The sequence below is a fragment of the Stegostoma tigrinum genome, chromosome 13, assembly GCF_030684315.1.
Source record: "Stegostoma tigrinum isolate sSteTig4 chromosome 13, sSteTig4.hap1, whole genome shotgun sequence".
Taxonomy (NCBI): Eukaryota; Metazoa; Chordata; class Chondrichthyes; order Orectolobiformes; family Stegostomatidae; genus Stegostoma; species Stegostoma tigrinum.
Genome location: NC_081366.1, coordinates 35,822,821 through 35,844,003, shown reverse-complemented (window position 1 = coordinate 35,844,003; position 21,183 = coordinate 35,822,821). Strand labels below are relative to the sequence as shown.

The 21,183-nt window shown below is 40.0% G+C and overlaps 1 protein-coding gene across 8 annotated transcripts in view; it reads left to right on the top strand.

The window, feature by feature from the left end:
• LOC125458535 (kelch-like protein 3) overlaps positions 1–21,183 on the top strand; it is a 135,325-nt gene that overhangs the window by 46,994 nt on the left and 67,148 nt on the right. For all 8 annotated transcript variants that reach the window (XM_059650675.1, XM_048543896.2, XM_048543894.2 and 5 more), the window contains one exon: positions 15,620–15,782. In XM_059650675.1, coding sequence (XP_059506658.1) covers positions 15,620–15,782 — 163 coding nt within the window. The remainder of the gene's footprint in view (positions 1–15,619; positions 15,783–21,183) is intronic.

Below are 21,183 nucleotides of genomic sequence, written 5' to 3'. Positions count from 1 at the left end.
GATCTGAAGTTCATCCAGCTCCTGCTCCAGTTCCCTAATGCAGTCTTGGAGGAGCAAGAGTTGGGTGCACTTCCTGCAGATGTATTTGGATGGGACACTAATGGCGTCCCTCATCTCATACATCATGCAGGAGGAACATTCCTCTACCTGCACTGCCATCCCTGCTAGTCCCCTTATCAGAAAGTTTTAAAAAAGAAGCTTAGCTGATTTGACTTGTAATTAAACTCCTTAATACTTCAAGGAGTTTATAATAACTAGGAGCTTTCAGTCAAATGCATGGAAGTACTCACACCTGAAAGTTCTTTTCCCAATAGCACAGCATTTTGACATGGAACTAAACTGCCAGTCTTTCATTATTCCTATGTGAAAATCCGAGAACTCACTTCCTACTGCTATTGTGGCTGTATGTACACCCCAAGATTGCAGTGGTTCAAGACCTCAACTTGCCGCCATGTCCTCCAAGGGAATTAGGATGGCAATAAATGCAACTCCCATAGTCCAAAGATTTGCATACTAGGTGGATAGGCCATGCTAAATTGCCCATAGTATTCAGGATGTGTCAGTTTGGTGGGTTATAGGGGGATGGATCTGGCGGGGGGGATCATGTGAGGGTAAGTGTGGGCTTGTTGGCCAAAGGACCTGTTTCCACACCGTATGGATTCCATGAATCTATGAAAATTCTGTGAACAAAATTTTAAAAATCCACCAAAACAGTTAATCTAACTTGTAAATTGTGTGGGGTCTTTCCTATACCCACGCTCATTGAAACAGACGCAGCACTTCAAAAATATTTCATTATCTGCAACATGCTTTGGAAAAAAATTAGAAAAAAACGTCCTGTATAAAATCATTCTTTTCACTAATTTTGCACTTTTATACCAGTAATGCATTAGATTAGATTTTAGTATGTTGTTACTTAGATGCTTGAGTCCACTTCCGGTATAAACGGGCAGCCCAATAAATGGGGCACACCAGATTTAAAATAAATATAATAGCAACAATGACAATAAAATGACTTTTCAAACTTGTGCGCTATCCAAGTAACAAGCTAGAATGGCGCATTATTTGGCTTTGTGTTTGTCATACTGTATTTTACTTCATTACATATTGAATTGACTGTTGCAACTGATGAAGTACATTAGAAGGAATCTTTGCTAACAATACTGAGCTCTGTTTCAAAATAGTGGTTGTGTTTCTGTCTCCTGATCTTTCAATGACAGCCATCATCCTAAAAATTTTTTGAATTCTTATGAAATGAGAATAAAGGGCAGGGGCATTAGAAAAGTGGGATTGTCCGTATGCTGCTATACACTACCTGGAAAGAAGTCCTTTTTTGATTTAAAAGTCACAGTTAAGTTGCTTGCAACTGCTTTTTGTTGTTTTGCCTGAGAGAGTTTGTGAGTGGGATTGTGAGACCCAGTTAGGGTATTTGTATGGGAAGCAACGTCTGTTTCATAATCAAGCATACTTATTATTAACTATATGCTGGGTGAAAAGTGGAATTTTCAAGTGAACTTGACACCTGTTTTAGACTCTGATTTTGACATTATGTACAGCTGAAAGAAGTGATTTGGACAAGTCCCGGATGAGTGAAACCCACGTAGAAACTGTTACATTTCAAATTTCCTATTCTGCTCTCATTAGTCCTGATTTTAGGCCAAAAATTGGCTAGAATTTCTGGGATGTGATATTTTGTCTGACTTTGAACTATACTACGGGCATAAAAATATAATTGCACTACTTATACATGACAACATCTGATTGGAAGTGTCATGACTTTTGAACATTTTCTCTTCCTTGCAGAATGATGTTATGATATCTACAATTAAGAGTGCCTACTTTGAAAAAAATTGCTTACAGAAATGCTGTCAAGAGCTGCAAAATTAATTGTCCTGCTGGGTTAGATTGCAGGAAATGAGCAACATGACAGGCTATAAATCAGTGACAATTTAAGTGACTGAAGTGTGTTTTGGGGAATGGTGGGGGTTGCAGGGGGTAGTGTTAGTGGTGGCTGGCCTGAGAGGTGCTCATTCCACACATCATATAAACAGTAATAGATAAGCTGCAGAGCTGGGCTGAGAGGTGGCAAATGGAGTTTAATGCAGACAAGTGTGAGGTGATGCACTTTGGTAGGAGTAACTGGAAGGCAAAGTTACAGGGCTAATGGTAAGATTCTTAGCAGTGTAGATGAGCAGAGAGATCTCGGTGTCCATGTACACAGATCCTTGAAAGTTGCCACCCAGGTTGACAGGGCTGTTAAGAAGGCATACAGTGGTTTAGCTTTTATTAATAGAGGGATCGAGTTCCGGAACCAAGAGGTTATGGTGAAGCTGTACAAAACTCTGGTGCGGCCACACTTGGAGTATTGTGTACAGTTCTGGTCACTGCATTATAAGAAGGATGTGGAAGCTTTGGAAAGGGTGCAGAGGAGATTTACTAGGATGTTGCCTGGTATGGAGGGAAGGTCTTACGAGGAAAGGCTGAGGGACTTGAGGCTGTTTTCATTAGAGAGAAGAAGGTTGAGAGGTGACTTAATTGAAACATATAAAATAATCAGAGGGTTAGATAGGGTGGATAGGGAGAGCCTTTTTCCTAGGATGGTGACGGCGAGCACGAGGGGGCATAGCTTTAAATTGCGGGGTGAAAGATATAGGACAGATGTCAGAGGTAGTTTCTTTACTCAGAGTAGTAAGGGAATGGAACGCTTTGCCTGCAACGGTAGTAGATTTGCCAACTTTAGGTACATTTAAGTCGTCATGGACAAGCATATGGACGTACATGGAATAGTGTAGGTTAGATGGGCTTGAGATCGGTATGACAGGTCAGCACAACATTAAGGGCCGAAGGGCCTGTACTGTGCTGTAATGTTCTATGTAAGATTCTGAAACAGTGATTTTAAACTGCCAGGCAGTGAACAAATCCTAATTTTGTTTTTTCCCCTGTACAGTTGGACCTACTGGCAAGCACTTCCTCTCATCTCTTTAAAGGAAATGTGTAGATTCCTACGGGATATCCTGTGCAACCATGGTTACTCTGCCATTAAACTTAACCCCAAGGAATACGTTTTTATATCTATAACTCTCAAATTCCTGTTAAGATTTTGTTCTGATCATTATTGTTTCCCAAGAATGACTAGTGTCCTTCGTATTTTTGTTAATGATGTCAGTTAGAATAGTTAGCGTGCATTGCTGTTATTGACATAGAGTCATTAGAAATGGACAGCATGGAAATAGACTGTTTGGTCCAACTCATCCATGCCAACCAGCTATCCCAAATTAATCTAGTCCCATTTACCAACCATTGGCCCATATCCATCTAAACCTTATTGGCTTCCCCACAGTGTCGAAACAGTCCTGTCAGCCCAACAAGTCCACACCGACCCTTGGAGCATCCCACCCAGAACCATTCCGCTATAACCCACACACCCCTGAACACTACGGGCAATTTAGTATGGCCAATCCACCTAGCCTGCACATCTTTGGACTGTGGGAAGAAACCGGAGCATCCGGAGGAAACCCACGCAGGCACAGGGAGAATGTGCAAACTCTGCACAGACAGTCGCCCGAGGCTGGAATCGAACCTGGGTCCCTGGCACTGTGAGGCTGCAGTGCTAACCACTGAGCCACCGTGTCGCCCAATACATAATTTATATGTATTATGAATTAATTTTTTTTGGAGGATAACCCAGTTCTGCAGGTGATACAATGAAATTGAAAAAATCATATTGTACTAGTTTCCTTGATGGTGCAGTGACTTTATCTAGACACTTACTAAACTAATGTTCTGCAGATGCTGGAAATCTGAAATTAAAACTGAAATTGTTGGTGAAACTCAGCAGGTCTGGTAACATTTGAAACAGAGTTAATGTTTCAAGTCCAATATGACTTCTTCAGAGCTGAAGAGGACTCAAAATAGTTTTTATGCTGTTGAGATTGGGGAAGGACGAGCAGGCAGAACAGATGGTGAGTGTGCCCACAGCAAAAGGTAGTGAAGACAATCTGTATATGCAGAATAGTTATTTAGGTGTGAGGAGTAGGAAATAGGCCTGTACTGGGACCAAATCCATGCAGGGGACAAAGCAGGGGAAGGAGTATAATCAAAATGGAAGATGCTATTTGTGTTCTGAAGAGTGGAAAATGAGTTGTTCCTCCTTTTGCTTGTGCTGGGCTTCACTGGAACACTACAGCAGGCCTAGGGCAGAAACGTTTACATGAGAGAAAGAAGGTGTACTGAAATGGCAAACATCTGAAAGGTCAAGGTCATTGCAAAATGATCTACTTGCATTTGGTGTTGCCAAAGTAGAGGTGACAGCATTGTGGGCAACAAATACAGTAGACTAGATTGATAGAAGTACACGTACAATTTTCTGGGTAAAGCAGCAATTTATTTGAGGATGAGGACAGTGAGGAAGGAGGAGGTAAAAGGTCAAATAATGCATTTTCTGTGACTCATTGGGATTTGCCATAAGCAGGGTGAAGAGATTTTGGAGTGGACCAGGATTTTACAGAGAGAACAATCCCTGTGAAGTGTTGACAAGAGAAGGGATGGAAAGATGTTTAGGGTGGCATCTCCCTGTAGGTGATGAAACTAGCAGAGGATGATCCTTTGAATGTGGAGGCTGGTGGGGTGGAAAGTGGGGTTGAGGGGAAACCTTATTTTGTCGTGGGAGAGAAGGGAAAGGGATAAGGTCAGAATGGTGAAAAGGCGCCAGACGCGTATGAGGGCCCAGTCAACCAGGATCTGGAGGGTTGACTGTTCAAATTCCTGTTATGTCTTGGAGTTAGTTGAGTTCATGCAGTGTGGTGTTAGGGTACTACAGTGAGGTTGAGTATTTGGATCGGCTGGCGCAGTAACTTATCTGCTTATGAACATTATTCATTGATCTCTGCTAGAAGCATTAATGTGTATGTAATTCCTCTTATATTCAAGTATCCACTGACATGCACATCTAATCACGTGAAAATAATGACAACCTGGATTAAGAACCAAAAGGACATCCAGGAATCATGTTGTAGAACGGAGACTCTCCTTTTAGAAGAAGTGAACTTGAAATCATTAGTGTGAAGGAAAACAGTTTTTATTTTGCACAGAATTTGACAGATTCACGTGGGTAGGGGAGAGGGCACGCTACTTGAACAGAGCGGAATGGTCTTGTTTTTTCCTGTACCCACACTGTATGTAGCTAATCATAACTGAAAAGGAAGCAAGACACAACTTGTCAGGTGACTGTCCTAGGATAGCCCCAAGGTCCTTCTGGAATTGCTTGAGTTTACTGTGTTTCCCTAATTTGGATAGCATCTTTACACAAAGCAAAATCACATTTTTAGTTGTTGCAATTATTATGCACCTAGGAGTTAATTGCATGATTCTTGTCATCAGTCATGCTCGTGTACATTGGATGTAGATCACTGATTGCGGTGCAACAGGGCAGAGGTGCGTTGCCATTTTTTATTATTCATGGCACATCAGCACCAGTGGCTGGGACAGCTTTTACTGCCCTTTCCGGTTGCCGTTGAGAAAGTAGTCATTCTGAACTACGTTCTTGAACAGCTTCAATCCCTTTCTTGTAAGAGGGCGTTAAAAGGTGGCGTAGGGCAGAGAAAAGAGCTGAAAGGGGGCTTTACACTTAGAGATGTGGCAGGGATGCTGAACGAATACTTCGCATTAGCCTTTAACTTTGAGGCAGATGCTGCTTGGGCCATGGTGATGGAAGAGAATAGTCAGTGACTAGAATGGCTTAGCATTGATAGGAAGGTTTGGATATACTGTCGGTACATAAACTTGATAAGGCACCAGGGCAGAATTAAATGTATCCAAGGATAATGAACAACGTTGAAGTGGAAATTGAAGAGGCACTGATGATTATCTTTCAATTTTCCATGGATTTGGGAATCATGCCAGAGGATTATTGAACAGCAAACATTTTACCGTTCTTCAAAGAAAGATAGGCCCAGCAATTGTACACCAGCCAATTAAGCATTAGTGGTGGGGAAACCTCTTGAAACAGTTATTCTAGATATAACACATTGAAATATGTGGATTGATTCAGAAGAGCCTACCTATATTTGTAAGGGAAAATTGTGCCTGTATAAGTTGCTGGAGGTTTTGAAGAGGCAACAAAGGGGATTGATGAGGGGACGGCTGTTGATGTGGCGTACACGTTGGTAGTGCCAAACTGGAAGCTTGAGAAAAGTTATAGATCATGGAATAAAAGTGACAGTAGCAACATTTGTATGAAACTGGCTGAGGGAATAGGAAACAATAATACTGATGGAACTTTTTAGGCTAAAAGAGCATTTGGAGTAGTGTTTCTAGATGCCAGTACGGGACCCTTGCTTTTCTTCAATATATAAAAGTGATCTAGACATTGGTCTGCAGGGAATAATTTAAACGTTTGTAGATGAGAATTATAAACTTTTAGGAGTACTTCAAAATAGTACTTCAAAAAGATATTCACATATTGGTGGAGTGAATGGATAGTTGGTAGATGAAGGTCCAAGCAGCGCAATGTGAGATAATGCACTTTCGCAGAAAGAACTTTCAGAGACAGGAGAAAAGTACTGTCTAAAGACTTGGAAATAGTAAGGACTGCAGATGCTGGAAACTAGAGTCAGTGAATATGGAGATGGAAAAGCACAGCCAGGCAGCCAGCATCCGAGGAGCAGGAAAATCAGCGTTTTAGGCTGAAACCCTTTGTCAGAACCCTTCTAAAGGTTGTGCAGGAGCTGCATTTATTAAGTTATTTAAAGTAGCAGGATTTAAAAAACAAATGCAGGAGAAATTCGGGTCTGCCAGCAAAATGTGGATTGAGAAACAGAGTTAATGTTTCATTCCTCTTCAGGACAACTTGGGTAAGGTGTTAATAAAGAATACAGTACCCCAATCTTCATAACAGAGGGTGTAGGGTACAAGAATAGGGTGGTTATAATGAACAAGTGTGAGACTCTGGTAGACCTCAACTGGATTGTGTGTAGTTCTGGACGCCTTGCTGTAGGAAAAATGCAAATGTATGGATGAGTGTGTAGAAGAATTGAGAGTGGTTTGAGTAGTGAGATATTTCACTTATGAGGAAAGATTGGAAAGGTTGAGGATGTTTTGGAGATGAGAAATCTGAGATTTGGTAGAAGTTTTCAAAATCGTGAGATTTCTCAAGAGTGGATAGGGAGAAACTATTCTAACTCAAAATCGTAAAGAAGCAAACGTAAAAACTGCTATCCTGGTCATCCTGAGTGGTAGCAACTGTGGTTTTGGGAGGGGTTGCTGAAAATGCTTTGGCAGGATGCTATACTATATCTTGCACATAATTTATGGTGGATGGAACTGAAGGGGGGAACATATCTGGTAGGAATAGATTGCTAAATGACTGCTTTGTCCTAGATCATTTCATGCCTCTTCAATGTGTTTGGAGCTGTACTTTCCAGGCAAGTAGAGAGTATTCTGTCGTATTCCTGACTTCTGACTTCTGCCTTGCAGATGATGGAACATCTTCGAGGAATCAAGAGGTCAGTTATGGACACAATACCCAACCATTGACTCCTTTTTGTCATTACAATATTTGTGTGGTTGGTCCACTTAGGTTTGTGGACAGTGGAATCCCAATGGATTCATGATGATGAACTCTGTGATGGTGATGTCTTTGGATGTGAGGGGGTGTTGTTACCCTCATTTTGAAAATGGCACTTGTTTATCAATATTAGCCAGATATCTTCCTACATTATGTGAGGGATTGCAAATGGAATTTGTGGTGATGCTGTCACTTTAAAGAGGTTATTTTTTCCTGGATTATTTTTTTTTGAAGCGAGGTTGTAAAGGCAGAAGTGCCAAGCTAGGTAGTTAAAATGGCTTAAGTAAATAACTTAGCAGGCCTTTTGGGTTTGTTTTTAATAACAGTTGTAACAGTGGAAGGGGAGAAGCCAGCTTTCACAGACCAGGAGTTTTGAGATTTTAGCAAGAGCAGTCAGAAGCTGTTTGGGGCCCCAGAAGTGTTAGAGCTTCAGCGAATGATTCTTAGCTGCTACTTTCTCTGAAATCTGTCTTGATGTTGTTTCCTCCTGGATTGGAGAACTGCACGTGTCTGAATTTACCTTTTTGCCAACTGGTGTGTTTATGGGATGTTACGATATTAGAACAGTTAATTAGCAATAGGTACTGTATTTATTATTCGGTTAAGATTTCCAGTAGTTGTTACTCTAAATTTCTCTTTCTTTTGTATGTATTTTAATGACAGTGTTTAATAAATTGTATTTTGCTTATTGTTGAGTAGTTTGACCAGTCGCATCACATCTGGAACACGTACATCGCATCTATCTTTTAAAATAAGAGAAAGTTAGATTCTAGGCTACCTTTTTAAAATATTTTGAGGGAGTTTGATCTGGTCCATAGCAAATTAAATACCCTGCTTTCATCAGAAAATATTCTCACTTCTGATCGTATTATTGTGGGAACTCCATTGATGAAGTAGCCGGAGATAGTGAGACTTAGGATCCATCTCTCAGGAACTCCAAAGTAATTTCTTGAAGCACGAGTCTACATTGCATAGCCATGATGTTCAGGATCATTGGATGGAGCAACATATTCAGCTGTTTCTTGATGTAATATAGATGGAAGACATGCCTTTATGAAGGTGTGGACCTGCTGTTGACATCAGGATGAATTAGCAATTTTTTTTAACTCATTCCTGGGATGTGGGTGTTTCTGACTGGGCCGCCATTTATTGCCCATCCCTCGTTGCCCTTGAGAAAGTGCTGGTGAGCTGCTCAGTCCATGTGCTGTGGGTAGACCTACAATTCTCTTGGGGAGTCAATTCCTGGATTTTGACCCGATGTAACTGACAGTGAAGGAATACCATTATATTTCCAAGTCAGGATGGAGAGTAGCTTGGAGGGGAACCTACAGGTGGTGGTGTTTCATTGATCTGCTGTCCTTTTAGAAAAGTGGCCATGAATTTGGAAGATGCTATCCAAGGATCTTGTGTGAATCTCTGCAGTGCTTTTTGTAATTCATACGAACTACTGCTAGTGAGCATTGATAGTGGACGGAGTGGATGCTTGTCCTTGTAGTGCTTATCAAGCAGACTGCTTTCTCCTGGATGATGTCAAGCTTCTTGAATGCTGTTGGAGCTGCCCTCATCCAGGCTAATGGGAGTATTCCAATGCTGACTCGTGCCTTGTAGATGCTGCATAGGCTTTGGGGAGTCTGGACATGAGTTACTCACTGCAACATTCTGAACCTCTGACCTCGACTTGTAGCCGTTGCATTTAAAGGGCGAGCCCAGTTGAGTTTCTGTCCTGTTTCTGTTCCTTTATTAATATGTAGTACAGTCAATTTGAGGTCACTGAACAATTTCAGTTAGTTTTCTGAAAAAGCAAAATATTTCGGTGAACAAATGGATACAACAGATTTGACTTTGTTGTCAGATGAATTGACACAGATTCAAGGGCAGCATTTCAATTGTTTGTATTTCAAAAAAAGGTTATCAATGTCAATGAGAGGTAACGCTAAGCAAGTAGATTCCATACCATGTTTGAGGACATGAAAATATCTAGTTCACCAGAAAGATGACATCAGAGGACAATTGAAGAGATTTTAACCTAAAATAGAACTCTTGCATACTTCAACACAGATACATCAGAAGATTATAACAAAGATTAGTTTGTACAAAATGGAAATGAGCTGCAGGCAACTCCTCAGAAGACAGACCAATGTCCACAGATCCAGAACAAGGTGTAAAAGAAAACAATTGCTTGGTCTAAAATATTTAGGATACTACAGGAAAGAAAGAATTTGTTTCAAAGAAACAGCCATCTGCCATAACATAAACCTGAGAACTGCAGCTGCTGGAAAGAAAATTCAGAAATTGTTGGAGAAATTCAGCAGATCTAGCAATATGTGTGGAATGAGAAATAGAGTTAATGTTAATGTTAGAGTCCAGTGACCCTTCTGAAGAAGGGTCTTTTGTTTCGAAGAGGGTCATGGGATTTTTGTGTGAAGCCACAAGAAGATATATCTATAATGAGCCCAAATAACGACAGAGGGAACAACTGAAAAGAGTATAAACGCCACACAAGAAAATATCTGTCCTCAAATTTCTTTTTCTCAAAACTGCTTAGAACAGAAAATGTCTTGCTGCATAAAATGGAGTGCATTATTACCTTCCAACAGTGGAAGAAACAAAGTGGTAGTAAACTTTCTAGTGCACTGTAAATGTCTCAAACTTCTCCCTCATCATCCTTGTATTCTTCTCCACCAGCAGAACAGATCCAAAAGGTGTGGGACGGTTATGAGGTAGTATCCCGTTCCCGTCCCCCTCCCCAAAATTTACAATGTTTCACGACAAACCGTGGGCCTGGAATTGTTTAGATGATTACCACCTACTGTTCTTCCCTAGCTGATGAATTGGTGCTTTAAATGTTTAACACCTCTTGGAATAAACATTAAGAGCAGCAAGGTCATTGACATACTCGGTGTGGAAGACTTCAGTGTCCATCGAGAGCAGCGTGGTAGCATTGTTATTGAACAAGCCGTCAGGCTGGGCATAGGTAGCAACAGAAACAACAGGAAAATGGTGGGTGTGGGGAAAGAAAAACTACTTATCCATTTCCTCACAAACCTACCGAGCAAAAAAGTGTTTCTCCACGACGGTATTTGTGGAAAAATCAATTGGAGAATCCTTGTCGTTATTCTGTTATGTGACGTAAACAGTTGTGCGAAGAAGGATAGATTCAGAATTAATTCAGCATTTCGAAACAGAGCATCCATGAGGTACTGTGTGGCATCAATGACGAGAATCGTATATGCCAACAATTTATAACTTTATGGTCGATTATTCTCGGTCTGCTGTTATTGCTAAGTCTGAAATTCAACATTTGGCCCAATAAAATGAATGCAGAAATACATATCAGGCAACATCACTACTGCCTAAAGTTGAAGTGTCAACATAAACAAAACTGCAATATGTATTTACATACATATTAAACATCAGAAGCAGCATAATAAAGAGTTAGTCAAGCCCAAAACCAAACAAGCAGACCAAAGATCTGTAGACTTGCTATACCCAGTTGTCAGTGCTGGTGGCCAGACAACTAACAGAAGGAAGGAGGTCCATGAACAGCCACATCCTCGATGATGACAGAGCTCAAAAGACAAGACTGAAGTGTTTTATGAACATCTTCAGCAGGAAGGCCAGTCGCCACCTATTAACTTACTCTTGATTATCAGTAAAGTGAAGGAAGTTATTGTCAACAGTGCTATCAAGCAGCACCTGCTTAGCAATAACTTGCTCAGTGTCACCCAGTTTGGGTTCCATCAGGACTACTCAGTTGTCAAATGTGGTGCAGCCGTGGTTCAAATATGGACAAGAGCTGAAGTGACAGTGACTGCCCGTGAGGCCAAGGCCACATTTGACCTGGTGTGTCAACAAGTAGTCCACGCAAAAGTGGAATTCATGCAAATCAGAGTCAAACCTTCCATTGTTTGGAATCATAACCGGCATATAGGATGCTAGTTATGGTTGCTCAAGGTCTGTCACCTCAGCTCGAAGACACCTCTGCAGGAGTGGTTTCCTAGGCCCAACCATCTTCATTTGCTTCATCAATAACTTTCACTCCATCATAAGAATCATAGAATCCGTACAGTGTGAATACAGGCCCTTTGGCCCAACAAGTCTACACCTAACCTCAAAACATCCCACCCAGACCCATCCCCACTATAACCCACCTAATCTACACCTCCCTGAACACTATGGGCAATTTAGCATGGCCAATCCACCTAACCTGCACATCTTTGGACTGTGGGAGGAAATTGGAGCACCCGTTAGAATTGGGGCTGTTCACCAATGATTGAGCAATGTGCGGTACCATGCACAACTCCTCAAACTGAGACTGTTCATGTTCAAATGCAAGGTGATCTGGAAAATATCCAGATTTGGTCTGATAAGTAACAAGTGATGTTCGCATCACACAAATGCCAGGCAATGATCATCTCTTATTAGAGACCATCTAATCACCACCCCTTGACATTTAGTGGTGTTACCATCACTGAATGCCCCCACTACCAACATCTGGGAATTACCGTTGACCAGAAATTCAACTGGGTTCATCATATAAGCACAGTAGTTATAAGTAGCTACAAGTGGCTGCAAGGTCAGAAATTAAGAATATTGCAGCACTGTAAAACTCTAACTCTCCTCTTGACTCCCCCAAGCCTGTCCATCATCTAGAAGGCATAAGTCAGGAGTGTGATGGAATACTCCCCACTTTTCTGGATGGGTGCAGTTCCACCAACACTCAAGAAGCTTGGCACCATCCAGAACAAAGCAGCCCACTTGATTAACACAGCATCCACAGCCAGCAGTTCCTTTATCCATTGATGTTCAGTAACAGCAGAGTGTACTATCTACAGGATGCACTGCAGAAATTCACCAAAGATCCTCTTACAGCACCTTTCTACCCCTTGACCACTTCCATCTAGAAGAAGGATAATGGTAGCAGATACATAGAACATACCACCACCTTCAAGTTCCCCTCCAAGCCACTCACTATACCGACTTAGAAATATATTGTTGTCCCTTCACTGCTACTGGGTCAAAATTCTGGAATTCTCTCCCTAATTGCAGTATAGATCACCCCACAGCAGATGGTCTGTAGCAGTTCGAGAAGGCAGCTCACTACCACCTTTTCAAGGGCAACTAGGGATGGGTAATAAATGCTGGCCAGCCAACCATGCCCACATCTCTCAAATAAATGATTAAATAAATAAAAACTTGTCATTTCCTTTTCTAAATTACAGTGGATACAATCCTAGCCTTTCCTCCATAAGCCCATTCCAAGTATTACTGTGATAAACTCTTCACTGAAATGCTTTTACTGCATTTACATTTGTCCAATAAAATGGCGGATGCTTTGCAGTACACCATTGAAGTACATCTGAAGCTTAACCTCCTTGTTTGTAATCAATTCTTCTCACAATAGACATAACTTTTGTTTTTATTTTGTTTCATTTGAACAAATACAGAAAATTAGAAATTGCTGTTCAGTGTTGGTATACTAGTTATGTGGTTGGATCTGGTCCAGGCTGCTGGATGACAGATTGCCCTGGTTTGTCTCCCTTTTGTGCTGAAATAGGTGAAATTGTCAAGATCTCATCCTTAGACTACATAATGCATCAGACAAGAGTTTCTTGAGTTCACTTTTACCACTTGGGTCCCTAACAGCATAATCCTAACTTTAATTCCCAACACACCTGTCTTAGTAGTACAATGTTTAGCTGTATCAACATAGTAGTTCATTGCATCACCACTGTGGATAATCAGACCATTGACAAAATGAATAGACTTGGTTCTCTGGCCTCGGAGTTTTCTGGAAACCACCACATCGCAGCCCTTGGCCTACTTTCCGTAATGAGGCAAAGAACAGCATAGCAGTCTTTATGTACTGCCAGGCCTCCTAACAACTTGTAATGCAGGGATTCTGCCTGACAGTGCTCAGTGTTCCTGTTCCAAGTCTTCTTACCAAAAGGAAGCTGGCATAATCGTCTTTGGTTATGCACTAAAATGTTGTCTATGAGTCTGTAATGTTGTTGGTGCTTCAGTTCATGACTGGACTTTTGGTCAAGCTAGCATTCAATACAACATTGCTGATGTGTAGTACACTCTTGGTTACTCTTTTTGTTCTTGTTGAATTTGCTTGAGCTCCTTTTCGCTTCCTGCCATTGGTTTTATGTTGCTATATAAAATGTTTTTTATGCCATCATGGGTCATCTCACTGGATTTTGTTTCTTCTTTTTGGTTTGCACCAGGGTTCTAGGATGCCCAATGAAGCCGCCTACCAGTTACTCCTTGACTGCTTGGTTCGTAGTCAATAAGTTTGAGGTTTTTGAACTCCTCCTACCTAAAGTATTTTGAGACATGTAGTGGGCTGAAATGTGAAGTCTTGGTTGCAAATTATGTATACATTGACTGTTTTACATTATTTGTGTTGTACTGTTACTTGTAGTATGTCTTCGATTTTGAGAGTTATTCCATGTGGTCTGTGTACTATCATTTCTGTTGGCTGTAAATTGTATTCCTTCAGCTATGGTATTTCATCTGATAGAACAACGACACTCAACCTTTGATAAAGATTATAATTAATGAGCTGTTCATTAACATGCTCAGTCAAATGCTCCTCAACAATTCTCCCTAGGAATGCCTTGATTAACGTTTCTAATGGTAATTACTCCACTGTATTGAATTCCTTGCATGTGTCACTACCATTATTAATGCTGCACAGAAGCACTGTTCTACATCTGCGTATTTTCTGAAAATAACCTACAGTTTTAAAGATGTAGCCTTTTTTAGTTATAGCTGGTCACTGCCTCTGTTTTTCAAGCATTTTTGTTCCACAGTGCTGACAGTCTTCTGATACCTACTAGAGATAACAAGGTGTGGAGCTGGATGATACCTACTGCTTGGCCTAACCTTTTTGGATGTCACATATGTCTCGATAGAGTGTTTATACTTTATAAAGCTTTCGTTAATCCTCTCAGAATATATCTGAGAGTCTTCCTGATGTTTGCTTCTGGTGTAATTTGAAGACCTTTGTCCAAAATCAAATCTTCTTGGACTATTATAAATCTTACAAGACTCAATAATAATTCCATTGACAATTCTGTCTCTAGTGAAGCCTAATTTCAAAGCTTCACAGTTGCAATTTTCAACTAATATATAGAGGCCATTAACTAAATTATGTACATACTTCCATGGATGTTAAACGTTTCTGTTAAATCTTACCCTTTCAAGAATTTTGTTTGTTCTTGGATTAAAATAATTATCTTCAAAGGCACTTCTGCATAATTTTATATTTTGGTGATTTATAACATCAGCCACTGAAGGTCCTCTTCAATTCAGCAGTGTATTTACAAATATAGTGAGTTCTAAGGAAAGGTCACCAGATTCGAAGCGTTAACTCTGATTTCTCTTCATAGATGCTGCCAGACCTGTTGAGCTTTTCCAGCAACTTCTGTTTTTGGTTGTATATTTACTTGTTCAGTTTGAGATTAACATTTAATTCCACTGCTATTCTATATCTTTAAAAAACTGTTTTCTCTAAGATATCCAATCCTATTCTGTTTGACTAATCTCTGACACTAAATCTTTTAAGGTAGTATTTTTCCTGTAATTTGATTAATGTGATTATTATTCTTCCTTTAAAGCTATTTTAAATCTGTAGGATCTCAATGTTGTTTGTAATCTGCTGGATTTTCAGATTTAGTTTTGCAGTATATCAATACTGTTTTAATCTCCTGTAAGGTACGATAATACTGAATGATAGCTATGTTGTCTTCAAGTCCTTTTTAATAAGGCCTTAAACTTTATTATTGCAATGCTGTATAGTTGCCTTTTAATAAAAACTTCACAAGCTGTTTGAAGTGGTTTGAATTTTTCCTGCAATGAAATTAAAACACACCTCATCACTTGTGATTTCTACAGTTAAATCTAAGAGAATACGTTTGTTTGTGTTATGTATTTGACTATGTTTTTGAATTGAGAGCTCTTTTACTTTGCCTTAGACATGAGCTACGTTGGAGCTTTGGACTTTGGAGTTTGAATTTAATTTGTTTTTCATCCTTTCCTTTTTCCTAGGTGCTTTTACCTGCAGCCAGTCTGTTGCAGCTAATGGATGTAAGAACTGCTTGTTGTGATTTTCTGCAATCCCAGTTACATCCAACCAACTGTCTGGGAATTCGAGCATTTGCAGATGTTCATACATGTACAGAGCTGCTGGATGAGGCCAATGCATATGCAGGTGGGGACTATTCACTTGGATTTTATTAAAACCTACAAAACAAAGCACAGCACAGTGTAAATGTTTTCTTAATCCTGTATTCTGACAATCTAATTCCATTGTTAAACTAATGACAAATTTTGTTCAATATCAAAATACAGTGGATGCTAGAAATACGAAATACAAACACAAACTGGAAATATATAGGCTGGATAGCACCTATGGACAGAGAAACAAAGCCACCTTCTCAGATTAATGACTTTTCATCAAAGTTGGGAAACATTAAAAATATTGTATGTTTAAGCAAGTAAAGGGGAAAGGATCAGAAAAGAACAAATGAAAGAAGATGAAACAACAACTGAAATTGCTAGAGAATATCAGCTGGTGTGGCAGCATCAGTGGAGAGAAAGCAGAGTTAATGTTTTGAGTCCAGTGACCCTTCTTCAGAATGTTCTGTACTTTTCCATTTTTTTTTGTTATCCAGGGAGCTCAGGATGTGTTTGCCCAACTTTTACCCCTTGTAGAAATGTGCTTTGACTGCGCTCAAGCTCTCTCCTCTTTTAAAAGCAGCTGATCGTTCATTTACATTTTGCCTGCCAGTCTTTGATTCTGATTTGCCTAAGGCAGATCAGTTTTCACTCCATTGAAGTTTTCCATTCCTCAATTACTTATTCTTACTCTGGTTGCTCCTTGCTCTTGTCCATAATCAAACTGTGAGATGTTGACATTCCCGCTCTTCTGGGATGGAGGGTCTGCAGTCTTCCTAATCAGTTTGAGGCAAACTCACTACATTAGTTTTCCTCTTGGCACACTGCCGATACCAACCATGATTGCAACAAGCTAATTTAGCATACCACCAGAATTCAGATTGAGCTTTCAGTGCAGCATTCTAACGTCTGGCAGAAAGTGCCCTAGTAGCAGTGCTAAATGAGACAGTGTCCATCAAGTATCTCATCGTGATTGGATCCACAGATGGAGTTGACCACAATCTCTATGGCTCAGTGGCCACCAGTGTAATATTTTGTATTCTATTTATATACACAGTTTTCTTCAAGTTTGCGATGCATGTCACGTCAAAAATATGGATTAGATATATAAAGCTGCCTGTCTTTCTTTGGTACTGTGAAATATGTTGAATAAGTTTGAACATTTTACTGGAAATGTGATTTAATTGTGTTTAAATTAGTCAAGTTGTGTAACTTGCTGCACTGAGGTGAATTTCTACTGTTTAATAATTAGGAAACCATTTCTTGAATCTGGCTGGTCTGGTACAAGTTCTGTAGTGCAGTAGGTCATTGTTAAAGCGATTGAATTCTTTGTAATACATGACTTTATACACACTGCATGATGCAATTAACATTCTTTTGGCTTTGTTTAAACTCTTGCATGCTGCTATACTACTTGGCTTTTACTCGAAATCAATCAATTTTTAGAGCTTTTTTAAACCAATTTACAAATATAATGTTTACAGCCTTATGAATTGTTGTAAGTAGATTTAATACCTGATGCATTCAATCACTAAGACAGCACTCAATGGCATTTAAGATATTTTCCTAACTAACCTGTTCTGGAGTATGTGGGATTTGAACCCTGACCTCCAGGTTCAGAGATGGGGAGGCATCACAGGAACCCCAACAGTGGCATTTAATATTTAGTATTATTAAGGATGGCTTACACTCTGTTTAGGCCGGCCTTGAATACACCTATTTTCAGTTTAGGCACAGGTGGGGGAAGCAATGAAATTGATGGAGTGAAGATGCTTCATATTTAATTTTTCTTCCAGGAGTTAAGTTTTGAAATGTTGTGACAAAATAGACTCATTTCAGGTTTGATGGAAATACCTGCAGTGGTTTCTTTGAAAGAGGTTGTTCAAAGGTCACCGTGGACGTTGGGGATATTTTTCCTGAGGTTTCCTAGTAGTCACAAGACTTGTGTTAACTGCTTATTGTGCTGTAGACTTCTCTCAACTAAATAGAGAGTATTTTTGGTGTCTAGAATTACTTGAGACTAGAAACACGCAAGGGAGTGATATCTAGCTGATTTCTTCTATTTCTAGTTGCCCTCTTGTTGAGTTCAGGAGTGAAACCTAATTATTCCTCAGGGAGTAATCTGGGATACTGTTGGAATAACTCAATATATTGCTTGAGAAAGTTGTATCTGCCAGGACTTGAGGGACACTGTGTGTGACTAGTGACGACCACATATGCCAAAACCTCTGTTAAAACATCAAATTAAGTGTTTTACATTGATGTGAACCTCAACAGAGAGACATACTTTTTCATTCTCTTTTCCTATAGAATTTTTGTATGTACACTTTTAGGGTTATTTCGAGGGATAAACTTGCACCCTTCCATTTTGCAGCTTGCAATATGTCAACCAATTATTACATCATCTTTGAATAAAAATTGTTTTGATGATGAACCAATAATTATATTCAGTAAAGAAAATTAGTTGATGGCTCTTTTTATTTAAAACTTGTTTATAAATAAGGTACTTAATTGGTCACCTGAATAACCGGGAAATATATTTTTGAGTATTGCTTAAAAAAAGCATGCTTATTATAGGCATTTTTTGTCTTTCACTTATCACGGTAATTCATAAAAGTACCAATTTGAGGGGTATGAGAAGAGAATGCTAATTGGTTAGTAAATGGTTACTGGTAAAGGTGTTACCATGGAGAACACATTTGTAAATAATCAGTGACAGTTAAATATTTGGATTTTTGGAGACCATTTGATAAGATACCACGTGTTAAGCTATTTAATAAGGTGTTGGTGGTAGTATTTTAGCACGGGTAGAGAACTATCTATCCAATTGAAGTCAGAGTTGTAATAAGGGATCATTTTCATGATGGCACACTAACTTGGAGGTAAGTGGATATACTGTAGCCAAGTCTGTGGATGACACAAAATTAGGTGGTAAGGCAAATGGTGAGGATGACAGAGTCTGCAGAGGAATGTAGACTGATTAAGCAAGTGGCCAAAAACCTGTTAAGTGTAATACAATGTAGGAAAATATGAGATTGTCAGCAAGAATAGAGGAGCTGAATATTCTTTAAATCGAGAAAGACTTCAGAAAGCTACAGCACTGAGAGACTATGCACGAATCAATAAAAGCTAGCAGCCAAGTTTAGTAGGTGAAAAGGTAGGCACATGGAATGTTGGCTTTATTTCAAAGGGAATACAGTATAAAAGCGGGGAGGTTTTGCTAAAACTTGACACTGCACTAGTCAGACCATTGGTGAAATGCTGTGAACAACTTTGGACCCCTTATCTTAAGAAAAATACAGTGCAATTGGAGGACGTTCACAGAACTTTCACCTGACTGATACATGAAGGGGCTGTCTTTTGGGGAGAGATTGAATAGGATGGGCCTGTACTTAGTGGAATTTAGAAGAATTAGAGGTTTTCTTATCGAAACATAAGATTCTATGGGGGGGCTTAACGGGGTAGATGCGGTAAAGTTGTTTCCCTATGTGGGAGTTTCTAGCACCAGAGGGCATAATCTCAGAATAAAGGACAATTTAAGACCAAGATGAGTAATTTCTTCTGAGAGTGGTGAATCTGTAGAAATGTATCTGCTACGGACCGCTGTCAAATCTGGGTGGTTGATTGAATGGCTGTGATGGACAGATTGTCAATCAGGAAGGGAATCCAGGGTTATGTGGAAAAGCCAGGAAAGTGGGCTTGATGGTAATCAGATTAGCTATCAGATTAGCATTCAGTGGCCGAGCAGACTCAATGGGCTGAATAGCCTACTTCTACTCCTATGTCTTTCGGTCTTGTTAGCCATAATTGGCCTGACTGATTAAGGAGTTTCAGTGACCTGAGAGTTGTGCTTTGTGTTAGCGAGCCGTAGCATGTTGCTGCCAGATTTCTCTCAGTCGTTTAATTAGATGCTATACCAATTGCCTTCCATGTTGTCAGGGTGTGTGCAGCTAAGGTTCATTTGATCTGTTCAGTTAAGTCTGTTCACTCCATGTTATCAAGATTTGGCTAAAGACACTGGATACTCTAAAGGATTTTGTGGCAGTAGTACACAGGTCTTGTGTTGCAGAACTAGTTCTGCCTGTAGCTAAGCTACAAAACTGGCACGTACCTGGCAATGTGGAAAATTACCCAGATATGTCCTGACCACAAAAAGCAAGAGAAATCCAGTCTAGCCAATTACCACCCTATCAGTCGACTCTCAATCCTCAGCAAACTAATGGAAGCTGTCACAGACAGTGCCTAAAGCAGCACTTATTCAACAATTACCTGTTCATTGATGTTCAGTTTAACATCCCCCCCCCAGGCTCGCTCAGCTCTGATCTCAGTACAGCTTTGTTCCAAATATAGACAAAAGAGCTGAACTCAAAAGGGAGGTAACAGTGACTGCCCTTGACATCAAGGCAACATTTGACGAAGAGTGGAACGAAGCAACCCTGTCAAAACCTGAGCTCAATTAGATTTGGAAAAACTCTCCACTGGTTTGCATGAAGGAAGATAGTTATGGTTGTTGGAAATCAATTATCTCAGCCACAGGATTGCAGTAGTGCCTCCGGGTAGTGTTCTTGGCCTGACTATCTTCGTCTGCTTCTTCAATGACCGTCCTTCCATTACACTTTGAGAAGTGGGTTGTTTACTGATGTTTTCACAATGATCAACATCAATTCCAACTCCTCAGCTACTAAACTGTGTCTACAAGATTAAGTTAGGTGGTTTGGAATACTGTGGCAAGTAACTTGCCCTCTACAAGATGCACTGCATTGGACTTGTCAAGACTCCTTTGACAGCACCATCAAAACCTACAAACTGTACCATTATAGAAGGACAAGAGCAACAGAGTCATAAAAACATCACAACTTTTTAGTTCCCTTCCAAGCCACATTCTTTCTTGATTTGAAAGTATATTCCTTCACTGTAACTTGGTCACAGTCCTGGAGTTCGCTTCCTAACAGTACTATGGGTGTACTTACACTTTCTGAAGTTCAGTGGTTCAAGAAGGCAGTTCACCACAACATTCTTAGGGTGAATTGGAGATGGCTAATGCTGGCCCAACCAATGGCTTCTACATCCCATGAATGTAGAAAAGAAATCTCTTGGCCATATGTAGAGATGCATAATGTAATAATATACAAATGATGGTAGTATACCATTTGACACATTTCACATTATTTATGTTGTAGTGGTGCTTGAAGAAGGAATATCTCTTTTCAGATCCGCAGTGCTATACTCATGCATGTGTAGTATACTATTAAAGCTGTGGATACTGGTGACAGTTCACTGAATTTGATATAGGAGGCTTGCTTTTGCCACTGTATGCTCACCGTATAGACAGTATAGGCAAAAGAAGCTGAAGTTCCTGCCAAATTTATGTATTTGACCCAGACGTTAGGGTATTGATTCGTTGTTATTAGATGCAAAGTTTTGTAGACGGATGT